General features: G+C 42.8%; 1 protein-coding gene across 1 annotated transcript; it reads left to right on the forward strand.

Annotated features, from left to right (window-relative positions):
- Positions 1–4486: 4486 nt before the first annotated feature.
- Positions 4487–24043, forward strand: LOC130109486 (vitellogenin-2-like). Its single transcript, XM_056276405.1, has 34 exons — positions 4487–4526; positions 5156–5176; positions 5544–5695; positions 6175–6426; positions 6669–6830; positions 6931–7079; positions 7194–7344; positions 9434–9591; positions 9729–9894; positions 10126–10251; positions 10354–10572; positions 10679–10896; positions 10984–11081; positions 11220–11344; positions 12156–12257; positions 12379–12498; positions 13008–13194; positions 16010–16103; positions 16222–16407; positions 16501–16654; positions 16760–16979; positions 17083–17561; positions 17674–17718; positions 17814–17882; positions 17979–18185; positions 18289–18431; positions 18539–18677; positions 19884–20013; positions 20171–20351; positions 20518–20612; positions 20904–20998; positions 21610–21775; positions 23014–23175; positions 23940–24043. The coding sequence occupies exons 1-34, from the start codon at positions 4487–4489 to the stop codon at positions 24041–24043; spliced, it is 5115 nt and encodes a 1704-aa protein (XP_056132380.1).
- Positions 24044–26639: the final 2596 nt, after the last annotated feature.

Consider the following 26639-nt stretch of genomic DNA (forward strand, 5'->3'; position numbering starts at 1 on the left):
CATTGTTTCACTGCTTGCATCCGCAATGGCGGCATAGCCAAACAGCCTGTCCTAATTACTAGAGATGCACCGAAATGAAAATTCTTGGCCGAAACCGAAAACCAAAAATGAGGAAACCAAGGCCGAAAACCGAAACACCGAAAGAAATGATTATGTCAATTATTAGAACCATTGCATTTATGGCTATGACTGTGTACTAACCTCACTAAAATCAAGGCATTGCAATTCAAAGAATAAATCAATTACAAAAGTATGAAAATATTTATTTGGCACTGACATTACAACAATGCACAATATAAATTAAAATTCAAAACAAAATGTTTAACTTGACCCCACTCATGTATACATTAAATAATAATGTACTGGCCTATAACTGACTGGCCTGCTGAAAGATTGTAAAATTAAATATGTTCTCTCATAAAAACACAAAGTGCATTTAAGTCAAGTGCCTTTTAAATTTTTCTCTGTAGGACTACTTCAACAAAGTGCATTGCCACTGACTATGGCATGCACTTTAGATCGGTCGATATGCCAGGTGTCGGAACATATTGGCGAATGCAGCAGAAATGGCTGCTGCTGTATGTGACCCTCTAAACTCTTGTGAATGGAGCAGAATCTTTTGCAGCTTGAAATCTGTATCGATCCACTGTGCGGCGTTAGACTGAGCATACTGGTGAGGCTGACGTCTGAGCTCCATATGTCGGTCGTGAAACTGATAGCTGTAATATCTGATGCTATAAGCTCATGGACATGAGTTGCAACAACATTAAACAGCTCAGGTAAACACACGTCTGAGAAATGCCGTCTGCTTGGCACGGCATAACGGGGCTCAATGTGATCAATCAGCCTACGAAATCCCACATCTTCTACGACAGAGAACGGCTGATCATCTAAGGCAATAAACTCCATAATGTTTTGTGTTATGCCCTTTGCCTTTTCAAATAAATCCGCTACAGACGGAGCGGGCGTACTCGGGTTGACTTTTCTTTTCTGCGCCGCATTCTTCTCATATTCAGAATGGCAATCGGGGTGTTTGGATTTCAGGTGATAAATTAAACCCGACGTGGAGAAACTCTTTGCAGACACACCCCCGCTTGAAATTTCAGCATTGCATGTTTTGCAAATCGCTATCCGTGGGTCTTTCTCCGAGATATTGAAATACGTCCACACCGCAGGCATGTTGGCTCTTATCCAGATGACCGTGTGCTGGCGGCGCTTTTTGCTTGCGTCATCACAATTCTGTTTCGGCCGTGTTGTTTCGGTGATTTAGGTCTTCCGGCCGAAAACCGAAAATGCACTTTTGGGCCATTTTCGGCAGAAAATTTTCGGTGGCCGAATTTTCGGTGCATCCCTACTAATTACCCACAGGCGACTGCTCAAACAGTTCAATGAACAAGCCTTCCTCCACGATTTAGCTGCTGTCAAGTGGGACAGAATAAGCCTACTCCCTGACATCAATAATGCCTGGTCTTTTTTCTATGACCCCTTCCGCAAGATAGTCGATAAACACGCCCCTCTAAAAAAACTGAGGATCAAAAACAGATGCAGCCCATGGTTCGACCGTGACCTAGCAGAACAGCGCCGCCTTAAAAACGCCATCTGGCGTAGAGCCCGCTGGTCAAAATCTCCTGAAGATTGGCTATCCTTCCGAAAAATCAGAAACAAGTGCACCCAGGCCATCCGCAAAACCAAAACCAGTTACTTTCAAGAACAGTTCAGTCTCAGTGCCTCAGATCCTCACAAGTTCTGGAAGACCGTTAAAGAGATGGAGAACAAACCCTCTTCATCCCAACTTCCCCCCTCCCTGGTGGTCGACGATCTGGTCATAGCTGGAAAGGAGCGTGTGGCAGAGGGTTTTAATAACCACTTTATTAAAGCTGGAAACCTGTTTGAGTCTACAGCACCTTCTGCTCCACCATCTATCCCTCGGCCTCCCAGTGCCCCTATGCCCCCTACCTCTCCTTCAAACCTCATGCCCTCTAGTGCTACAGTGCCTCCTGTCTCACCCCCCACCTCTCTGCCCAGTCCAGCTACATACCACAGCTTTGGACTGCAGGATTTTACTGAGAAAGAGGTTTCTGAAGTCCTCAGTAAACTGGATCCCGGGAAGCCCCCTGGCCTCGACGGGTTGGACCCTTTTTTTTTTACTGATCTGCAGCCCCCATTGTGGCAGAACCTATTTCCCACCTCTGCAACCTGTCCCTGCACACAGCTGAACTGCCCTCTGCATGGAAAGCAGCCTTGGTACGTCCCCTGTTCAAAGGTGGAAACAACGCTGACCCCAACTGCTACCGCCCAATCTCAATACTACCATGTATCGCGAAAGTACTAGAAAGGCTAGTCTGCAAACAACTCACATGCTTTTTAGACACCCATAACATAATATCAGTCAATCAATCAGGCTTCCGCTCAGGGTACAGTTGTGAGATCGCTACTACTAAAGTACTCAACGATGTCCTCAACACCCTCGACGCCTGCAAGGGATCTCTTGAGCGTTTAGATGTTTTATATCACTCTGCCATACGTTTTGCCACCAATGCTCGCTATAGGACCCATCACTGCGAGCTGTACTCCCTCATAAACTGGCCCTCCCTCGAAACCAGACGCAACATCCACTGGCTGACATTTATCTACAAAACACTTCTAGGCCACACTCCCTCATACCTCACACACCTCCTCCACCTACGCCCACCCCTGAAGTACTCCACCCATTCAGCTACGCACATCCTGGTAAGTATTCCCAGTACCAAATCCTCATTAGGCCGCTCCTCATTTCAGTATGCAGCAGCTGACAGCTGGAACAGGCTACAAAAAACCCTGAATATGGAAAAATTCATCTCCGTCCGTTCCTTTACGGAAACCATAACAAATACACTAGTGCACTCTTGCAGCTGTTTTACCTGAGCCAGCTCCTTGCCACCATTAATGTTTGTCTGTCCTCCAGCTCCCATGATTGTTTTATACTCTACATGTATGTCATAACCTAACCTGCTGTCTCCCCCCATCTTTTTTTAAACGCTGCTAAACGTGCGGTATGTCAAAACCTGTTGCTACACCCCTGCAGTCTGCTTTATCGCCGCTAAATGTACTGTACATCCTAATTGCCTGAGTTGTATGTCTGCTTGCCTCCTAACTGCCTGCTATACTGTCCCATTAATTATGCTGTCTGCTGTAATTAACTGTCCACTGTCTAACCCTGCTGACACTGTATGCTGCCAATACCATTAATGCTTTATGTGTGTGTTGTATGTTGCCACCACTGCTTACGTGTATTAACCTACTCCTGGGTTATTCCATATTTGCTGCTACTGCTCTACTGTGTGTGAACGTGTGTGCTATGTCTTATCTGTTGCTATATGTTAGCTTTGTTCCTCTGCACACGTAAGTATGACCACCATGAATGTTTTGTTGTACTGATTGTGATGTCTATATCTGTGTACTTGGCCTGTCATGTCACTGCTGTTCCTTGTTTTTACCTCTCTTTTTTATTTTACTCCCCTTCCCCTAGGGGGCACTTACCCATAACATAGGCCATTATTGTAAATAAGAGTATGCTCTTAATTAACTTGCCTATTAAAATAAAGGTTGATGATGGATCACAAAGAGCCATGGACATCAATAGCTCTGATAACGACTCCAAAGAGGATAAATATCTGAGTTTCATCACCAGCCAGTCAGACTAGCTTGGTCTAGTCAGAAAGGCACGAACTGATGAAGCCTCTTGGATGAGAGGCGAAACGTCTTCACGGATATATACCAAGTCCAGTTGCACTCGATTCAGTTCCTTTGGATAACGATGACCTGGATGAATGAGAACATTCACAGACAAAAAAACAATTGTACTTGCCAAGTCATTGCCTATTGACAGGATCTGGGTACAACTTAAAGGTTGGGACACAATGACATTTTACTGACTATCTGGGACACTAAATAGTCTAGCTCCCTTTTTCCTTTTTTGACTTGGCAATGGTAAAAAAAAACTGATATAAGGAAAAAAAAACTGAATTTCTCTGTCATTAAATTAATTTTCTCTCATAACTTCAGTTACAACGACATTCGTTGACTGAAACAGTTTTGAGTCCTAAAGTAATGACCAGCATACATTTGCATTAAATAATTCCACCAATTTAACCTTACTAACTTACAGCTGATGGTACACAACAATATGGATAATAACTACGGCTATTGCAATTTTCCATTTTATTGAAATGTATTGGGTAATAGAGTAATGAATGTCATTTTGAAACTTGGACATTTGAAACTTGGAGTTATTTGTAAAAGGAAAGCAAGAGTCAGGTTAACCCGACCTTTTGCGTCTGACATCTTTCATTAGTTCAGCACACTGAGTTCGTGTTGTTTGGGCAAGCTAAGATCAATGAGAATTGCAATCTGGCATCTAGTTAATGATACATGTTTACAGATGCAGTCAGCAAAAAAACTGCTTTAAAAGGAAAGCCGTGAAAGTGTCTCGTGCACACCAGCAGCTATGAGGTTGGTTGTACTCGGCTTGACCATAGCCCTCGTGGGTGAGTATAACTAAATATCTTCTAAACAGTTAGGGTTAGTGTAATGACCTTACCTTCCCGCTCCCGTGGCTGCTCTGTTTACTATCCCATAACTCCCTGTGTCCTTAAAGGTGTATTCCCCTAATACTGAACATCATAGTTAGTGTATTTCTGCTCATTTTGACGTTTCTTCCAATCAGAAAAAGATCAGTAGTGTGTAGATGACGAAGTGCTGCTGTCTCCTCAGAGAGAGGTTTAAAGAAATCCAAAAACTTACATTTAATTCTGAGAACTACTGTCGCACTAATGTACATCTGGATGGCTATATCCCTGTGTACTGTGTTAATCACCAGAGCTGATATCATCACTAGACAGCCACCTATTCAATTTTATAAGGTCATATTTTATATTTCAGTGAAACAGAAATATATATATATATATTTAAAAAAAACTGCATTTACCAGCAGGATTACATTTTCTGTTACACTGTTCTGAAGATTTACAGGAATTTTTCCATGTATTTTTTCATGATTTTTTTTTTCACGATAATTTTATCACGATAATTTTTTCACGATTATTTGATCACGATTATTTTTCTCACGATTGTTTCATATGTTGAAATAAAAACCAGTTTGCATATATTTTTGCAGCGGGTCATCAGGTTAACTTAGGTAAGTGTCATTCGAAACTACAGTAGAAATATATAAAGATGCAATGTAAGTTAAAAAAAACCCACTGACATCCAAATGCTGGATCTCTGAGGATCCTGATTGAATAAGACATTGTGTATTAATCATCCTCATGTGCATGGTAATGGAAACTAGTTTGGGGGGGGGGTTGTGTGTAAAAAAAAAGTGGGAAATTTATTATTTTTCTTAGCAATGTGGATTTTTTTGAAAAATTAAAAACAAATGCCTAAATATTATAAGTACCTGGCTCTTAATATGACCTTGAGTGATGGTAGTCATTATAAAAGATTTAAAGAATGTCATATGTTAATAAATCGATTATGATAATGATCATAAATGACTGTTGCAGCTCCCGAGTTTGCCACAGATAAGACCTACATTTACAAATATGAAGCGGTGGTTCTGGGCGGCCTGCCAGAGGAGGGCCTGGCCAGGGCCGGAGTGAAGATCACCAGCAAAGTTTTCATCAGTGCAGTCGATCCAAACACCTTCCTGATAAAGGTAAATACCACCAATGTATCTTAATACCATCATCTATAATAAAATGTTCTTACTAGTTTTTTTATACATTTTTTTCACGTCCTTGTGTCTTTATATTGTACTAGTAAACTTACTAATCAATCTACATGACTCTTAATCTTAATTTTCACTCTCACCTTTGGGTAGTCCATGGACCGGAAGCCAGTTCCCTTAAAATTGAAGCAAAATTTTCAGCTCTCCACTTTATCGAGTTGTCACTGGGGGGGAAAAAAAAACAGAATAAAAAAAGAAAACGTTTGTTTTTTGATTTTGATTGATCCCTGTGGGGAAATTCCTCCCTGCATTTAACCCATCCCAGCTGTGTAGCTAGGAGCAGTGGGCAGTCGCCGTGCAGTGCCCGGGGACCAACTCCAGTTCGTCTTGCCATGCCTCGGTCGGGGCACAGACAGGAGTATTAACCCTAACATGTATGTCTTTTTGTTGTTGCTTTTCCTAATAAGCTGGTGGAACCAGAGCTCTTTGAATACAGCGGAATCTGGCCCAAAGACCTGTTCACCCCGGCCATCAAACTCACCACGGCACTGGCCGCTCAGCTCCAGACACCGGTCAGGTTTGAGTATGCCAACGGCGTGGTGGGTAAGGTGTTTGCTCCTGACGGTGTGTCTGCCACTGTGCTGAACATCTTCCGAGGGATCCTCAACATCTTACAGCTCAACATCAAGAAGACACAGCGGGTCTACGAGCTGCAAGAGGTTTGCCATACAGTTTGTTATTGGAATAACTTTGCTCACAAATAATAATCATCAACATCATTTACAAAATAACTGCTAAGTGCTTTACCAACACACATTATGAAACAATGGCCAGAGAAATAGTGACGTGAGAATCAGAATCAAGGAAATGGAATAAGGGTTTGTGACTTGCTAGAGGACAAGGAATGACCATACTGTAGTATTGGATTTACCTGAACTGTGTGCGTTGTCATGTTATTCAGGCTGGAGCTCAGGGTGTGTGCAAGACCAACTACATCATCAGCGAGGACACAAAGGAGGACCGCCTCCGTCTGACCAAGACCAAAGATTTGAACCACTGCCAGGACAGAATCATTAAGGAAATCGGTCTGGTGTATACAGAGTCATGCGTTGAGTGCCAGGCTGTAAGTGATTTTTTTCATCTGATCTGATACTCTGGTGTGCGGTTTACTCCTAACCACCACCACTAGCGACGTGACGATATTGTGTCTTTTTTCTACCCAGAAAGGAAAGACCCTGACAGGAACCTCTGCTTACAACTACATCCTGAAGCCAACCACCACAGGTGCTCTGATCTTGGAGGCCACTGCAACCGAGTTGATCCAGTTCTCCCCTCTGAACATCATGAACGGTGCCGCCCAGATGGAAGCTAAGTATGTACTCAATTAAAATAAAAAGAAAGTGGTGAAGTGTGGTGTTAATATGGACGCCGTTTACAACACAACGTATCTTAGTACAGATGTGAGTGGATTTACGTGTTTTCACAGGCAAGTCCTGACCTTGCTCAACATTGAGAAGATCCCAGTGGCACCCATCAGGGCACAATACATCGAGCGTGGATCCCTGCAGTATGAGTTTGCCTCTGAACTTCTCCAAACGCCCATCCAGCTTCTTAGGATCAGCAACACAGAGGCTCAGGTACTGTGAAGCAAAAAAAAAAAGAAATGTCTTCCACTTAGATCAGTGCTGGGCAATATGGAAGATATTATCACGATAATCATATCAAATGTTACACAATGTCAATATACAGCGCATCTGGAAAGTATTCACACCCCTTCACTTTCCCCACATTTTGTTATGTTACAGCCTTATTCCAAAATGGATTAAATTCCTTTTTTTCTCATCAATCTACAGACAATACCCCATAACGACAAAGTGAAAAAGGTTTTGTAGAAATTTTTGCAAATTCATTAAAAATAAAAAACTGAAATATTGCATGTACATAAGTATTCACACCCTTTACTCAGTACTTGGTTGAGGCACCTGTGGCAGCGATTACAGCCCCAAGTCTTCTTGGGTATGAAGCTACAAGCTTAGCACACCTATATTTGGGGTATTTCTCCCATTCTTCTCTGCAGATCCTCTCTAGCTCTGTAAGGTTAGATGAGGAGTGTCGCTGCATAGCTATTTTCAGGTCTTTCCAGACCTGTTCAATGGGGTTCAAGTCTGGGCTCTGGCTGGGCCACTCAAGGACATTCACAGACTTGTCCCGAAGCCACTCCTTCGTTGTCTTGGCTGTGTGCTTAAGGTCGTTGTCGTGTTGAAAGGTAAACCTTCGCCCCAGTCTGAGGTCCTGAGCACTCTTGAGCAGGTTTTTATCAAGGATCTCTCTGTACTTTGCTCCATTCATCTTTCCCTCTATCCTGACTAGTTTCCCAGTTCCTGCCGCTGAAAAACATCCCCACAGCATGATGCTGCCACCACCATGCTTCACTGTAGGGATGGTATTAGCAAGGTGATGAGAGGTGCCTGGTTTCCTCCAGACGTGACGTTTGGCATTCAGGCCAAAGAGTTCAGTCTTGGTTTCATCAGACCAGAGAATCTTGTTTCTCATGGTCTGAGAGTCCTTTAGGTGCTTTCTGGCAAACTCCAAGCGGGCTGTCATGTGCCTTTTACTGAGCAGAGGCTTCCGTCTGGCCACTCTACCATAAAGGCCTGATTGGTGGAGTGCTGCAGAGATGGTTGTCCTTCTGGAAGGTTCTCCCATCTCCACAGAGGGATGCTGGAGCTCTGTCAGAGTGACCATCGGGTTCTTGGTCACCTCCCTGACCAAGGCCCTTCTCCCCCGATTGCTCAGTTTGGCTGGGCGGCCAGCTCTAGGAAGAGTCCTGGTGAATCCAAACTTCTTCCATTTACGAATGATGGAGACCACTGTGCTCTTCGGGACCTTCAAAGCTATAGAATTTTTTTTGTACCCTTCCCCAGATCTGTGCCTCGATACAATCCTGTCTCAGAGGTCCTTTGACTTCATGGCTTGGTTTCTGCTCTGACATGCACTGTCAACAGTGGGACCTTATATAGACACGTGTGTGGCTTTCCAAATCATGTCCAATCAATTGAATTTACTATGGGTGGACTCCAATCAAGATGTAGAAACATCTCAAGAATGATCAGTGGAAACAGGATGAACCTGAGCTCAATTTTGAGTGTCATAGCAAAGGGTGTGAATACTTATGTACATGCAATATTTCAGTTTTTTATTTTTAATAAATTTGCAAAAATTTCTACAAAACCTTTTTCACTTTGTCATTATGGGGTATTGTATGTAGATTGATGAGGAAAAAAAAGGAATTTAATCCATTTTGGAATAAGGCTGTGACATAACAAAATGTGGGGAAAGTGAAGGGGTGTGAATACTTTCTGAATGCACTGTACATATCACAATATCTGATAACATGGTATGTAAAAGTACTGTGTTTTAGAGGTTCAGCACATTGAACTGTTTGGTTATGAAAAGTATAATATCAAATCAAAAGTAGTTTTCAAATACCCCAAATATTTCAGAACTCATTTTGTGGGAAATTTTAGGCAATAGATTCTCCTTGTCATTAATTTTGACAGCAAAATCATTGTGATACGTGAAATTACCTGAATTTCATCCAGATACAATACCACTAAAACACAATAAACGATAAGATTGAATTTTTGCCCGGCTCTACTTCAGATTCTTGCCTAGATTCAGCATTTGACAACAGACTAATACTGGAGCATTGTGGGTTTTTGACAGATTGTTGAGATTCTGAACCACCTGGTGGCCTACAATGTGGATAAGGTTCATGAGGACGCACCCCTCAAGTTTATTGAACTTATCCAGCTTCTTCGTGTGGCCAGATTGGAGACTATTGAATCTCTCTGGGCTACAGTCAGTGTCAAACCAGAATACAGGTAAGGGCAGCTTTTATCCAAAAAAGAACATAAAAAAAAAATCACTGTGCTCTCAGAGATAGTTCGATAATTAGGTTTGCTGAACTAAAAAAGGAAAAGAATCACTCTGAACAACATTTTGAGGTGTATGTTTTCAGACACTGGTTGCTGGATGCAGTCCCCGCCATTGGAACGCATGTTGCTCTGAAGTTCATCAAGGAGAAGTTCATTGCTGATGACATCACTTCTGCCGAAGCTGCTCATGCCCTGATTGCGTCTGTGCAAATGGTGACGGCCGACCGGGAGGCCATCAAACTTGTTGAGGTGGGTTTAGCTCTTAAAGTAGTGTCATCTACAAACAGCATTGAAGTAAGTTTATAAACAGCAAAGTCAAAAATAGCAGAAGTTAAAGTTCAGTGCAGTGGCAGTGGGTCGGTATTTTGCACTAGTAAACTGTCATAACATTTTCTCATTATCACGGCAAAAATATGATAAAAGATATAATTATGATTATTAAAGCAATAGTTTCACCAACTTTTCCACTACTCCTCACAGGGCCTGGCTTTCAACCACAAGGTTCAGGCAAACCCAATTCTGCGCAAGATTGTCCTGCTGGGTTATGGTACCATGGTCGCCAAATACTGTGCTGAGAATCCAACGTGCCCAGCGGAGCTTGTGAGGGTAAAGAATGTTTTTTCTTTTTTCTTTTTTAAAGCTAAATTTCAAATGCAACATCATGGATTAAAAGCAAAAACTAACTTTTAATTTCTCTTCCTGTCATAGCCCATTCATGAGCAGGTAGTTAAGGCTGCTGCTAAGGCTGAACATGAAGATCTTATAGTTCTTCTCAAAGTTCTGGGTAACGCCGGCCACCCTGCCAGCCTTAAGCCAATCATGAAGCTTCTGCCTGGGTTTGGTACTGCTGCCGCGGCTTTGCCACTGAGAGTTCATATTGATGCCATCTTGGCCCTCAGGAATATTGCAAAGAAGGAACCCAAGACGGTGAGACTTAGATCAGACATTCTGTTCTGTTACTGAAATTGAATACAAAGTTTGACACATATCCACCATGTGCAATTTTAACCTGTATGCATTTTTTGTGAATTAGGTCCAAGATGTGGCTCTTCAGGTGTTCATGGACAAGGCTCTGCACGCAGAAATCCGTATGGTTGCCGCCATTGTGCTGTTTGAGACCAAACTCCCCACGGGGCTTGTCACCACACTCGCTGATGCAGTTTTGAATGAAGCAAATTTGCAGGTTGCAAGCTTTGTCTATTCCTACATGAAGGCCATGACCAAGAACACTGCCCCTGACTTGGCAACAGTGTAAGATCCCTAATTATAAGCTCTTCGGGCTGTTTTATATTCTTGAATCACTAAAGTCTCAAAAAGAGTTTGATGTTCTGCTTTCAGTGCTGCGGCCTGTGATGTTGCCGTGAAAATCCTGAGCCCCAAATATGAAAGACTCAGCTATCGCTACAGCAAGACGTTCTATCTTGACACCTATCACAGTAAGATCATTATTTTGATAAAGTTTCAATTGGTCATTCTGACAAACAATTAGTTTTGATAGATGTAGTACTTTATCTTTGGTTCATATGATGGTTCTAAAACCTAAGATTTAATTGTTTTTCTTGTTTTTCCTCCAGGCCCCTGGATGGTGGGAGCTGCCGGCACTGCTTTCTACATCAACGATGCAGCAACCGTTTTGCCAAGAACCATTGTGGCCAAAGCCCGAACATACCTAGCTGGGGCTTACGCGGATGTTTTGGAGGTAAATGACCATGTGGTGTACTCGATGGCAAATACAAGTTTGTTTTTTTTAATTTTCAAAAACATTAAATTTCTCAGAATAGGCATCAGTGTTAAGTGGATATTTTATATAGTTTCTTCATTTTTATAGTGTATTGTATAGATTGGTGATAACAGCAAGGGACATAATGAGCTTGCAAGCTGTGGGGCTCATTTTAATTCAGTGGTTGCCTAACCTGGCAGCATGGTGGCCCAGCAGTTAGCACGGTGGCCTCACAGCAAAAAGGTCCTGGGTTCGAGCCCCGGGGTAGTCCGATCTTTGGGGGTCGTCCTCTGTGTGGGGTTTGCATGTTCTCCCTGTGTCTGCATGGGTTTCCTCCGGGTGCTCCGGTTTCCTCCCGCAGTCCAAAGACATGTAGGTCAGGTGAATCGGCCGTACTAAATTGTCCCTAGGTGTGAATGTGAATGTGTGTGTGTGTGTGTTGGCCCTGTGATGGCCTGGCGGCCTGTCCAGGGTGTATCCCTGCCTGCTGCCCAGTGACTACTGGGATAGGCTCCAGCATCCCCCTGACCCTGAGAGCAGGATAAGCGGTTTGGATAATGGATGGATGGATGGTTGCCTAACCCTGAGGCCATTACCATGTTCTGAATAAGTTCTGGCTTGGTTAGAGGTATTTATATGAATGCCGGTTTTTAAACACTAGCAAGCAAGCAACCATAACATTCTAATGATATGGCAATCAATATAGACCAGGTGAATTAGAATAAGATATCATTTTAGATTATCTGAGCAAAAGCCCATCCAATAAGTAAGTGCTATTTCTGTCCCTCAGTTTGGTGTAAGAACAGAGGGAATCCAAGAGGCTCTTATGAAAATACCCAAGGCTCCAGAAAACGCTGACAGGATGACCAAAATAAAGGAGATTATAAAAGCTGTAAGTTTGAGGGATCCTCTTGAGTTTTAATTTCTTATTTTTTCCAAAGAAATCTGATGTAATTGAAGAGATTTTATAATTAATTAGAAAGCTGGATGAAACATCTTATTTTCTCCCACAGCTCTCTGACTGGAGGGCCCACCCTACAAGTCAGCCACTGGGATCTGTGTATGTGAAATTCTTCGGACAGGAAATAGCATTTGCCAGTGTTGACAAAGCCATAGTTGATCAGATTATTGAGGTAAAGCATCTTGTTCATTTGGTCAGATGTGGCATTTGATTTAATCAATAACTAATCTAGGACTGGAAGATATGTTCGATAATAATGTAAATCAAATTAATAATTTAATGCTATATCCTTGAAAATTGTCCTTTTTGTTTTGGCAATTGCATTGGTGTTTGAGCACTCCAAGTCCCAAAGATCCAAGTTCTGAGGGCAAAGCTCTTCTACCATATGTATCTACTTGTTTGACACAGCAACTTTGCTTTTTCTTAAAACTCCCAGCAACCTATCTTATTCTTCCTCATTTGGTTGCTCTGACGATGAAAAACACTATGCTCCAACTAATTTTTCCAGGAAAATTCCTTCCCGACGGTAACCATTATAATAACCAACAAAAGCAGTCCTGAGTTGTGTGTTCATCGACTGGATATTGTCTTATATAAGGCAGCAATAGAAAATATTGAGGAGGACATTTGTTAACATGGAAATCTCCAAGATTGTCGCTTGAAACAGCATTTTTTCCACAGTTTGCCTCAGGCCCTAGGGTTCGTGCTTATGGAAGGCAGGTCTTGGAAGGTCTGCTGTCCGGTTTTAAATTCCATCATGCCCGACCTATGCTGGCTGCTGAGGTGCGCCGCATCTTCCCCACTGCTGTTGGTCTGCCGATGGAGCTCAGCTTCTACTCCGCCACTGTGGCTGCTGCAGCCATCAACAGTAAGTCCTATTGGCCTGACCCATCTGATGTGAGTTACAGGTTAAGCTTATCATAATAAACGTTAGTCATCTTTATTGATCACGTACACATGGTATATGGGTAGTGAGGTTGATTGCTCCCATATCTTGCTCTCAAGCCTGTTCAGATAGTAATGTTATATAAAAATGTAGATCAAGGGCATCCGGGTAGCGTAGCAGTCTATTCCGTTACTTACCAACATGTGGATCGCCGGTTCGAATCCCCGTGTTGCCTCCGGCTTGCTTGGGACGTCCCTACAGATACAACTGGCTGCATCTGCAGGTGGGAAGCTGGATGTGGGTATGTGTCCTGGTCACTGCACTAGCGCCTCCTCAGGTCGGGGGGGGCGGCTGTTCGGGGGGGAGAGGGAACTGGGGGGAATAGCGTGATCCTCCCATGCGCTACATCCCCCTGGTGAAACTCCTCACTGTCAGGTGAAAAGAAGCGGTTGGCCACTCCACATGTATCGGAGGAGACATGTGGTAGTCTGCAGCCCTCCCCAGATCGGCAGAGGGGGTGGAGCAGCGACCAGGACGGCTCGGAAGAGTGGGGTAATTGGCCGGGTACATTTGGGTAGAAAAAGGGGGGAAATCAAAAGAAAACAGGTAAAAAAAAAAAAAAACAGTAAAGTTAAAAACAGTATATTTTAAAGTTACATGTAATCGCAACGGTAGTGTGTTAGTGTATTGCACTAATGTATTGTAAAAGCAGATTATCTCATTATGACAACAAAAATATAATGATAAAGATATTATGATAGTAAAAGGACAAAGGACACCCCCTCCAAAAAAAGCATAGACTATGTAAAGGAAGTCATACGTTATATACAAAATATATACATATTTTCTATATGATATACCCAATCTTTCCAGTCACTTTATAATATAACAGAGGTTAAAGCAACAGGTCGGTAATCATTTAGGCAAGAGACAGGTGTTTTATTAGGAACAGGCACGATGGTTTTCTGAAAACACAGTGGAACCACACACAATGACAGGGACAGGCTAAAAATGTCAGTAAAAACCTGAGATAGCTTGGTGTAACATGCCTTGAGGACTTGGGAAGGGATGCCGTCTGGGCCAGCAGCTTCACAAGCCTTAACCCTTTTAAAAGTTTTACTCACATCAGCCTCTGTCGCCTGTAGATCGACTTCATCAGGTGGGCACTGTGCTGCGGTCACTGGGTCCCAGTTGTGAGCTTCAATGTGGGCATAAAAGTTGTTAAGCTCATCCGGGAGAGAGGCAGGGGTGTTGATAGCCACACTGGGTTTAGATTTATCATCTATAATCACCTGCAGCCCCCTTTACATAGGCCACGAGTCAGCCACTGTAGTCATTTTCCAGTTTGTCCCTATATTGTCTTTTAGCAGCTCTGATGGCTCTCGTTAGTCATACCTGGATTTTTGTAGCATTCCTTGTCCCCCAATTTAAAATGTCGTCGTCAATCCAGGGCTTCTGGTTGGGCTAGGAGTGAATAGACTGTACTGGGATTCATGTTCTGTAGTTCAACACTGTACTGTCCTCACAGTGGGCTGTGTGCACTTCACTTTCTGCTTGTTGGCAGGAAGCAAGAGCACTGACAGGTGGTTGGATTTCCCAAAACGAGGTTGTAGGATAGACCTGTAAGCTTCCTTGGCCGTGGAGCAACAGTGGTTGAGAGTTTTACTGCCTCTAGTTGGGGAAGTGACATGTTTGTAACATTTTTAGTAGCACAGATTTCAGGTTAGAGTGGTTCAAGTCCCCTACCACAATTGAAATATCCTCAGGGTGCAAGTTCTCCTGCCTGCAAATGTCTCCATACAGTCCGTCCAGCGCCGCTGGGTCAGTAGCTTGCAGTGGTATGTAGACAGCAGTTAACAGCACAGAAATGAATTCCCTTGGGAGATAGAATGGTCTGCACATTATTGTTGTTCCAACTCTGGCAAACAGGACTGAGAGACTATTTCCATGTCAAGTCAAGTCAAGACAATTTATTTGTATAGCCCAATATCACAAATTACGTCAGTGCACCATGAATTGCTAACAAAGAAGCATACACCATCTCCCTTTACCTTGCCAGTAGTCATCGTGGATGGGTCCATACAGTGCACAGAAAAGCCCTCCAGTTGTATAGCCCTATCAGGTTTATTAGGGCTCAGCCAATTCTCTGTAAAGCAGAACACACAACAGTCCTTCATGTCCCTTTGAGAGCTTATTTGGCAATGAGGTTTGTCCAGCTTGTTGTCGAGGGACTGTATGTTAGAAAGCATTATGCTGGGAATCAGGGGACAGGTAGGATGCCGTCATTGCCTCACCAGGGTGCCACCTCATTTACCTCACCTCCAGAAGCACTGTCTGCAGCCATTACTCCATGGTGGTACCTGTTTGTTGAAGGTAATGTCTCTTGGCAAGTCCCCCGTCTTCCAGTCCAGTGAAGTCTGGCCATCATAGGTAATTGTGCAAGATGTGTTTTGTGCAACAAAAGTGACATATAACACAAAAAGAAACAACAAAGTGAGAGCAGCTCATAGCAAGTTGCCATAGTATGGCGCCATCTTCGATCCCATCACGTGTTCATACAGACTTCTTTTTGTCTTTTGGTTTTTGTGAAGGAGGAGGAAGTGGCAGAGGAAGAAACTGAAACACGGAACCTTATGTTATTCGTTGCCTCAGTACTGTCAATGCTAGATTTTTGCTTGATAATACTTTTTACAGTTTTAGAAAGTCCGTTTTCATTGATATTAGTATTTTTTGTAACCCCTATGATTGGGGCTGTGATTTTCATTACCTAAAAGAAAATACACCCTGTATCTCACAGTCCATGCCACTGTGACCCCACCCCTGCCTGAGAACTTCCATGTTACCCAGCTCCTTAAATCGGATATTGAGCTGAGGGCTGCAGTTGCCCCAAGGTAAATAAATGGAAATTTACCTTTATATAATAGAAACTGATAGAATTTCTTAACATCAGTTCACCAGAATGTTGACTCATAGAATTCACCCTCAAATTTCATTTTCTCCTCCTTCCAGCCTTTCCATGCACACCTATGCTGTTATGGGAGTGAATACCGCCTTGATTCAGGCTGCCCTGATATCCAGAGTAAGAGTCCATGCTATTGTGCCTGGAAAGCTGGAAGCAAGGATTGACATGATTAAGGACAACTTCAAGATTCAGGTTTTACCTGTTGAGGGTGTGGATAAAATTGTATCTGCACTGTAGGTAACATTCCTTGTCTTCTAAGTGATTTGAATAAAGAATTTAGAAACTCCAATTTGAAACAAACATTTTCTTTTCTCTTATCCCAACAGTGTTGAGACTCTTGCCATTGCAAGAAATGTTGAAGATCTTGCAGCTGCAAAAGTTACACCAATTATCCCAGCTCAGAAGGCTCCGCAGCTGTCAAGGGAGGTCCTCACATCTACACTCTCTTCTAAGATTGTGTCTTCTCTGGCTGGTGGCTTGGTAAATTTAATCCCTGACACCCACTTTCCAACATAAAGCTCCACACTTGTTCTCCAAATAAATGCATCATCTTGCTTATGTGAGTGAGTTCTTCCATCTTTCTAGTCAAAGTCATCCGAAATCCTTCCTGTTGATTTGCCCAACAAAATCATCAAGAAGATGAAAATCATCAAGGGCCTCTTTGAGCGGAAAATGTGCGCTCAATCTGAAACCTTTGGAATCAAAGCGTGCACTGAGATCGAATCTCAGAATGCTGCCTTCATCAAAGACTGTCCACTCTACGCCATGATAGGGAAACATGCACTCATTGTTGGGGTCTCTCCAGGTAAGTAAGACAGATTATCTATCTATCTATCTATCTATCTATCTATCTATCTATCTTTCTATTCATCCATCTTACAGCATGTCTTGCTTTCTTTGGGTTGTAGCTGCTGGACCAGTTGTTGAAAAGATTGAAATTGAGGTTCAGCTTGGAGACAAGGCAGCAGAGAAGATCATCAAAGTGATCAGGGTGAGTGAAGAAGAGGAAATTCCAGAAGAAAAGAACGTCCTGCTGAAGCTGAAAAAAATCCTTGTTCCTGGTTTGAAGAATGGCACTACATCCTCATCCAGTTCTAGCAGTTCTCGTTCCAGCAGTTCCAGCTCTAAGCTCAGTTCAGCCTCCTCTTCTTCTCGCTCGTCCAAACGTTCCTCTAGCTCTTCTTCCCGCCGCAAGAGCCAGGCGGTCGATGCTGGCATTCCACTCGGCAAGCAATCGAAGAGAATCAGCAGCAGCAGCTCCAGCAGCCGATCAAGCCTTCATTCCCACAGCTCCTCTAGCTCACGCTCTAGCAGTGCTTCAAGCAGTGTTTCCAGCAGACGCTCTGCTAGCTCTAGCTCTTCAAGCTCTAGCTCTCGCATCTCAAAGGTAAGGTGCAAATTCAGCTATTGCACATTTTTTGTAAAAACAGTTGATAAGGGGAGATGGTTTCATTAACTGATTTAAGTGTAAATTAACATGCTGTACATTTGTATTACAGCAGGAAGTCCGTGAAATGAAGTTTTCCAAGTACCACAAACACCTGGTGATTATCTGATTGTTGTTTTATGAACTTGGGCCAGACATACCATATACTCTCCTCCATCAGGCAAACGGTGATGTGCCATTTTTTTTTTGCAGCACGCTGTTTCCAAAACAAGAGACTCCACCTGGAGTAGTGCTTCCAGCTTTGAGGCCATCTACAATAAGGTCAGGCACCAGACCAGCAAAATGATAATCACACAGATACAAAGAGTAAACCTAACAAATGTCATTAACTTCAATCCCTTGTTTGTATCAATTCAGGCTAAATACCTTGCAAATGCCATTACTCCTGCTGTCACAATCCTCATCCGTGCTGTGAGAGCTGACCAAAAGCTTCAGGGATACCAGATTACAGCCTACTACGACAAAGCCACCTCCCGAGTGCAGATAATCTTTGCCAATCTTGTAGAAGATGACAACTGGAGAATCTGTGCTGATGGTGTGATGCTAAGCTACCAAAAACTCATGGTAAAATTTGTACCGTGGTCTTTGGTTCATTTGAGCAGATCAGTAGTTGTCATGATTTCTGTTTTGCAATATTATGACCCACAAAAACATCTTTTTCCATCAGGCAAAGATTGCTTGGGGCATTGAATGCAAACAATATGAGACAGAAATCATTGCTGAAACTGGTCACGTGGCCCATGATCCTGCATTCCGTGTGAAACTGACTTGGGACAAGCTTCCAAGCAGCATGAAGCACTACGCAAAGATGTAAAGTCATTCGTCAGAGCCCAAAATCAATTTCAGTCTTTGTTGAAGCATCTTTTATAATATGTGTAAAGCTAAATCTTATTATCTATGACTGTTTCACCATTTAGACTGTCTGAGTACATTCAAAGCCTTGCTGATATGGGTGGTGCTAGCCTAGCAAAGGTCAAGAACGCCCGCAACCAAGTCATACTGTCTATGATCATTGCTTCTGAGAGAAGCATGAACATTGTGCTGAAGACACCAAAGGTATGCTTTTTTTCCCTCCCTTTAACAAAGTATTTCAAAATAACTGGACTTAATGGATGAGTACTTGCTCAACTAAAATAGTAAAATGGTAAATGGACTGCATTTATACAGCGCTTTTCTAGTCTACCAACTACTCAAAGCACTTTAGTATGCCTCACTTTCACCCATTCGCACACACATTCATACACTGATGTTGGAGGCTGCCATGCAAGGTGCCAACCTGCTCATTAGGAGCAGTTAAGCATTCGGTGTCTTGCTCAAGGACACTTCGACATGCTGTCGGGGAGCCGGGGATCGAATCGGTGACCTTCCGATTACTAGACGACCCGCTCTACCTCTTCAAGGACACTTCGACATGCTGTCGGGGAGCCAGGGATCGAATCAGTGACCTTCCGATTACTAGACGACCCGCTCTACCTCCTGAGCCCTGCTGCCCCAGTAGTAGTAATAGTAGTAGTAGTAGTTCTTTAATGTGGGGGGGGGGGGCAATTTTTGTGCAGCAGAGACAACACATGATATACAATAGTTGAACAATATACAACCCCACATAACAATGAAAGAGAGTAAAATAATATAAAATCAAATTACATAATACAAATGTAGACAGTAGTACTATAACAGCAAGCCTAACTCTGAATTACTGGAGGTAGGTTCTCTCAGTCCACCACAATTAAAAGCTGCAATGGCTCTCACTAGAAAGGACTTTCTGGCTCCACCAGATTTAAAAATGGGAGCCCTATACTGTCTAGCTGAAGGTAGACAGTGATCAGCTAAAATGAACGAAGCCACCCTCAAAACATTTTGATCATATAGAATCGGTAACACACATTGTGGTAATGTAATGTTAGAGGACATCTTCACTATTCTATGCAAAAAGATTTTACATTTCAAATTCAAATTACAAAAGCAAGCAATAGTGGAAAAATTGAGTACAGACTCAATATACGATGTACAGAGCAATAAAATAATTTTCCTATCTATCTTAAATTTGCCAAGTTTCCTTAACAAAAACAGACGTTGCACTTTACAGTATATAACATTTGTATTCTCAACCCACTTTAAATTTCTATTGATTATGATGATAGTCTAAAACTATATCAAAAACCCTTTCAATAAATTGGGCATTTTACATTTTTTTCCCTTAATTTGAAGTGTAAATATATATTTTCTGATTCATGCTAAACTGTTTCCATGATAATATTGTAGAGGACCATGTACAAATTGGGTGTGGGTCTTCCTTTGTATCTGCCCATTGGAGATACCGCTGCCGAGTTGGAAGCCTATCAGGACAATCTAGCCGACAAGATCTACTATGTGCTCACCAAGGCTCATGCAGGTAAGGCTGTACAAATTAAATGGAGTTTTAACAGTGAAGGCCCAATAGTAGATGGGAGCATGTGCCCATTACTCACCCCACCCAAGTCTATGCCAGTGAATAGTTCAGCTGACTCACATGTTGATTCATCTTCATCTTCATCTTCCTTCAACTCTAGCGGAGTGCACCATGGTCAGAGACACGCTAACTACATTTAACAAACGAAAATACACGAATGAGATGCCGCACTCGTGCTACCAGGTTTTGGCTCAGGATTGTACTGAAGAACTCAAATTCATAGTTCTGCTGAAGAGGGATCACACTGAGCAAAACCAACTCAACGTGAAAATCGCCAACATGTATGTATAGTACATACTTAAAATACAAATGAAAAAAAGCTGTTTTCGTGTAAGAACTGGAAATATTAGAAATCAAAAAATTAGAAAAATAATTGACATTTGGTTATTTTTTTCTTTTCATTTGGTTTGTCTTTCACTCTAAAACCTGTGTTTTTTTTCCCAACAGCGATATCGACCTTTACCCCAGGGCCAACGACATTTTTGCAAAGGTTAACGGAATTGAAATCCCCATCAGTCGTCTCCCATATCAGCATCCTACAGGTCACTGAATTTGTCAGTTATCCTAATGTTTCTGGAATGTGCTAACTGCACATATCAACACACTAGATGTGATGTAACAATGTGCCATACTGCAGGGTTAGCATTTAAACAGGAGACTGATTCAGAAAATATTAAGTAAATGTGCTTAAACAATGTACAAGGCCGCCGCTCCGGTTACCATGAAGACATCAGGCTGGGACATGATGCATTTTTGGGCCACCTCAAAGGGAGCATCTTCAAGTAGACAGTTAAAAACTTGTTTTGAATGTTTTATACTGGCAATGATTACAGACAAAATCCAGATCAAACAGAGAGGCGAGGGAATCGCCCTCCACGCTCCAAGCCATGGTCTTCAAGAGATCTACCTTGACAGAAACACATTTAAGGTGATGAATTTTTCCTATTATATTAATGAACTAGGGCGGCACGGTGGCGCAGTGGTTAACGCGTTGCCTCACAGCAAGAAGGTCCTGGGTTCAAGCCCCGGGGTAGTCCAACCTTGGGGGTCGTCTTGGGTCGTCCTCTGTGTGGAGTTTGCATGTTCTCCCTGTGTCTGCGTGGGTTTCTTCCCACAGTCCAAAGACATGTAGGTCAGGTGAATCGGCCGTACTAAATTGCCCCTAGGTATTAATGGGTGTGTGTGTGTGTGTGTGTGTGTGTGTGTGTGTGTGTGTGTGTGTGTGTGTGTGTGTGTGGCCCTGTGTGATGGCCTGGCGGCCTGTCCAGGGTGTCTCAGGTGAATCAGCCGTACTAAATTGTCCCTAATGTGTCAATGGGTGTGTGTCGGCCCTGTGACGGCCTGTCCAGGGTGTCTCCCCACCTGCCGCCCAGTGACTGTTGGGATAGGCTCCAGCATCCCCGCGACCCTGAGAGCAGGATAAGCGGTTCAGATAATGGATGGATGGAAATTAATGAACTCAGACGAGACAAGACCCTGATCTAAAACTGTATCAATAGAACAACTGGTATTCTTTCAAAACCTTTTTTCCTTTTCCAGGTGAAAGTTGCAGACTGGATGAAGGGACAGACCTGTGGACTCTGTGGGAAGGCTGATGGAGAAGTCAGGCAGGAGTATAGTATCCCGAACGGACGCCTGACCAAGAGCTCCGTCAGCTACGCTCATTCCTGGGTGCTGCCTTCCCAGAGCTGCCGTGACACCTCCGGTAATACCTATGCTACGCATCTTAATATCATTTTTGATCGAGGAATAGACTCTGCTTGTTGACATATGAAAACATTTGAAATGTTATGCCTGCATACAAGGAAACAGTACAGGTAACTGTTTCACCTCAGCTTTTGCAGGCTCATTCACAATAAGGTTAGCAAAGACGGCTTACAAACAGGTTATTTTAATAATGTAATTTGCTGGGCGTCGGGGTAGTGTGGCGGTCTATTCCGTTGCCTACCAACACGGGGATTGCCAGTTCGAATCCCCGTGTTACCTTCGGCTTGGTTGAGTGTCCCTACAGACACAATTGGCCACGTCTGCAGGTGGTAAGCCAGCTGTGGGTATGTGTCCTGGTCGCTGCACTAGCACCTCCTCTGGTCGGTCGGGGCGCCTGTTCAGGGGGGGAGGGGGAACTGGGGGGAATAGCGTGATCCGCCCATGTGCTATGTCCCCCTGGTGAAACTCCTCGCTGTCAGGTGAAAAGAAGTGGCTGGTGTCTCCACATGTATCGGAGGAGGCATGTGGTAGTCTGCAGCCCTCCCCAGATTGGCAGAGGGGGATAATTGGCCAAGTACAATTGGGGAGAAAAAGGGGGAAAAATATTTTTTTTAAAAATGCTATCTATATCTGTTTGAAAAATGTCGATTTTCTATAGAAATTATCACAGTTTCACCACAGACTTTTTTTTTCACCTTCAACACAGCAAGCAGCATATAGTCAATCCAGATCCCAGCGACTGGCATCCATGTTTGTAAATGCTCAGATTTGAGAATATTTTTAATTTAAAAAATCTTAATGTTAAAGACACATGTTAAACTGTGATTCTTCAAAAAAAGAATCTCATCCATGTTTATAAACTCTGGGCTAGGGAATGGGATGCTGCAAAATATAAACATATTTACACATACCATTGATACTTTTTAGTAATGACCTGCTGTCGGCACATTTCAGCCCCTTTTTTTTAACTTTTTGCACCGCTTAAATTCCTCTTTTGCCCACTTTGATTTAATATTGTATATACAAAAATATTGCGCACTAGGTAGATACTATGTGATAGATATTACGAAATAGTCCCCACCCCCCCAGAACGTTGTATTTATATCCTTGTGGACCTTACGTTGAGCATCCCACCAAGACAAATTCCCAGTAAAGCAGTTTATTTGGTTACCATTAACAAATGACCATATGAAAAAAAAATATCATATACAGTTCGACATCCTTTCCTCTTTTCAGAATGCTACATGAAACTTGAGTCGGTGAAGCTGGAGAAACAGATAGTGTTCCACGGTGAGGAATCCAAGTGCTACTCTGTTGAACCGGTGCTACGCTGCCTGCCCGGCTGCATGCCTCTGAGAACCACACCAGTCACCATCGGCTTCCACTGCCTGCCAGCCAGTAAGTCAACAGCCAGACACACTCCAATCCATGGATTTTATATATATGTAGCGTAGACAGAAATCACAGTGTGGGTGGGCATAGAGAAGGGCACTTGGATGGCCCTAGCTTGTCCAAGACCAGTCGTACTTAAAAGGTTCTGAAACGCAAATGTTAACCAAAATAGGCCATTGCAACTATACTTGCAATATATAAACTATACTATACTTGGGCAGCACGGTGGCGCAGTGGTTAACGTGGTTGCCTCACAGCAAGAAGGTCCTGGGTTCGAGCCCCGGGGTAGTCCAAACTTGGGGGTCATCCCGGGTCGTCCTCTGTGTGGAGTTTGCATGTTCTCCCCCGTGTCTGCGTGGGTTTCCTCCGGGTGCTCCGGTTTCCTCTCACAGTCCAAAGATGTAGGTCAGGTGAATTGGCCGTGCTAAAATTGTCCCTAGGTGTGAATGTGTGTGTGTGTGTCGGCCCTGTGAAGGACTGGCGGCCTGTACAGGGTGTCTCCCTGCCTGCCGCCCAGTGACTGCTGGGATAGGCTCCAGCATCCCTGCAACCCTGAGAGCAGGATAAGTGGTTCGGATAATGGTTCCTGCTGCCTATATGTTTTGTGAGTATAGATGTGGCCTTGAAGTCAACAAGCAATGTGTTTTCAATGAATGGTTATCATTTGTCTACTTTAGCGACAGTAACCAAGGAGTACGAGAGAAGGGCAAGACTTATCAAAGAGTGAAATCTGGTGTTCTTAAGTTGTTTTTTCCTCCTCCTCACTGCAGGCTCCAACCTGAATCAACTGAGCAATATCTATGAGAAGAGTGTTGACCTGAGAGAAACCACCGAGGCTCACATGGCCTGCCGCTGCAGCCCTCACTGTGCTTAATCCCACTTTCTCCTTTAAAAATCTTTAGAAATCTGACATTTCACACAAATGCTGGTACTTGTTATATATTTTACAATGTAATTTTGTAGACAAATTTTGTAAGGACTATAACAAACATCTTTTTATGCAAATTCTAAATGTGGCAGTTACTTTAACGGTCATCTGAAACAATTGCATACACAGATTAAACTGCATATGTTGAAATAAAATATTGTGAAGTGAATATTAAAAATTGTTGGCCTCTGCATGATATTAGATGTGGGTTTTATTCAAAACTGACTGAAATAACTGTTCTTGTCCTTATTCTATTTATGAAGTGACAATTCGCTTGACATTACACAATGATCTTAACAGTGTACAATACCGGCGAAGGTACAACCTCATCAGTCCCTGCAGAGAAAAAAAATGCTTAATTCCAAGACCCTTTCTGTTGCATTTCTGATGGACAACCATTGATGGACTTCGTTACTGGGAAATTGTGACGAGGACTGCAGAAAAAAAAAACTTTTATGGCACAAGAACTTAAATTTCACTGAAAAATTAGACTTAGAGAAGTCTGTCAAAAGCGGGAGAGTAAAACCTACCAACAAAGAGTTTGTAAATGTAATAAGTTATGTGAAATTGATTTTAAGGTTTATAAAGCTTTATATATATATATATATATATATATATATATATATATATATATACACACACACACACATATATATATATACGTATATATAAACATGCAACTTGCTATCTATACTATGGAGGGAACATTTTGAAGCATCGCTCGAGTTCCCACAAAGTTCCACCATCAACACAACAGAGTTATTCTAATATGTGAGGAAGTAGGTTGTAAGCTTCATACACACAATGTAAATGAAGATTGTGCAACAAAATGCACCTGTCATCTAATCTTAACCCTCAACCTTCCATATATATACACACTTTACAGATATTGTCAATCTAATTTCAATTGTTAACAGAAACTCTGCCCAACAAACACATTTAATACATACTTGACAATTATGCAGATGACACACATCCAAGAAAGGCATGCGTGTCCTTTCCTTTACTAAGAAGGGATTGGTAATAATTTAAGGATGGATAAGATAAACTTTATGAATCATTGTTAAAGTTGAATTTTGCAACAGCAACCAGACTCAAAACCAGAAATAGTGCAGAAGTGTAAGAGACAAATCAATGCAGGCCCAATAAGTATTTTACTATTCTAATGTGGGCAAGTATGAGTGAATGACAGACATCTCACTGTTTCCATTCACTCTCACATGAAATCTTTATATACCTCACCCTGCTTAGAGATGGACTCACGGCATGGATTTTAAAGCTAAATATGACATTTATCTTATCAGGAAGAACTTAGGTGGCAAAAATAATAAAATCAAATATGTGGTTGGTATTAAGTTTCCTAAACCTACAATGCCGCCAAAGAAAAGTCACACCAGAAAGCCAGACTCAACGGGTGAAGTCTGAGGATGAAGGCACCATGCTAGCTAGCTTCATGTGCAAATGGTGGAAAGCAGTACAGAGACCATAAACACGAGCAGTGCCGTTAGCTCTGAAGATATCCTCAAGGCCATCAAAGATATGAATGTAGAATTTCTATCAAATTTGAAAGGGTACTGTCGGCAGTGGACAAAGTTAAAAAAAGAAGTTAAAGAATGTGCTGGGCAGCCTGAGACCTCAGGCTGAGGTCTGCATCTCTGGAACTGAAGATAACATTGTAGCCCTGCAGGCAATGACCACCGCTCTTGAGGAAAAAGTTAAATCGCTTACCTCTAAACTAATTGATTTGGAGGGCCGCAAGGCTCTGGAGATGGAGCCACGAGAGAGGTCATCGGATTTCTGGCCCAAGATCCAATCCTAACGCACCCGCGAGGGCTCTGATAATGAAGTTCTTAAACTATAAAGATAAGTTGTACACGGTGAACACAGCCAGGGTGAAAGGGAGAGTACTTTACAATAATCGGCAAGTTATGTTCTTCCCAGATCTCCCCTTGTAATTCTAAAAGCAGCAGAAACGCTGCGTCTATGGGCTGAGGCTATCCAGTATGGAACCATCTCCCCAGCATGCCTGAGGGTCTCCCACTGCGATTGTTCTTACATTTTTGAAACACCAGTCGAGGTGGAGCATTTTCTTGAGAAGCTAGGCAGAGATGCGGAAGCGGAGCATTGCAGAAGTTAAACTTTGACCTATTTTTTTGGATGGTAAATTCGAACTGTTGCTTTCGGTTTGCTCTAACCCAGCCACTGAGGATGCACAAGCCAGTGCATCCTTAGTGCCAGTCCAAAGCCCGGACAAATGGGGAGGGTTGCGTCAGGAAGGGCATCCGGCGTAAAATCTTTGCCAAATCAAATATGCGGATCATAAATAAGACTTACATACCGGATCGGTCGAGGCCCGGGTTACCAACGACCGCCACCGGTACTGTTAACCAGCAGGGTGTCGGTGGAAACTATGCTACTGTTGGGCGAAGGAGAAGGAGAGGGGGAAAGCATGTCCAGAGGCAGCTAGAGAGAAGGAAGGGTAGGCATGTGGAGGGGAGAGTTGGAACTTTGAATGTTGGCACTATGACTGGTAAAGGGAGAG

The sequence above is a fragment of the Lampris incognitus genome, chromosome 3 (genome assembly GCF_029633865.1).
Source record: "Lampris incognitus isolate fLamInc1 chromosome 3, fLamInc1.hap2, whole genome shotgun sequence".
Lineage (NCBI taxonomy): Eukaryota > Metazoa > Chordata > Actinopteri > Lampriformes > Lampridae > Lampris > Lampris incognitus.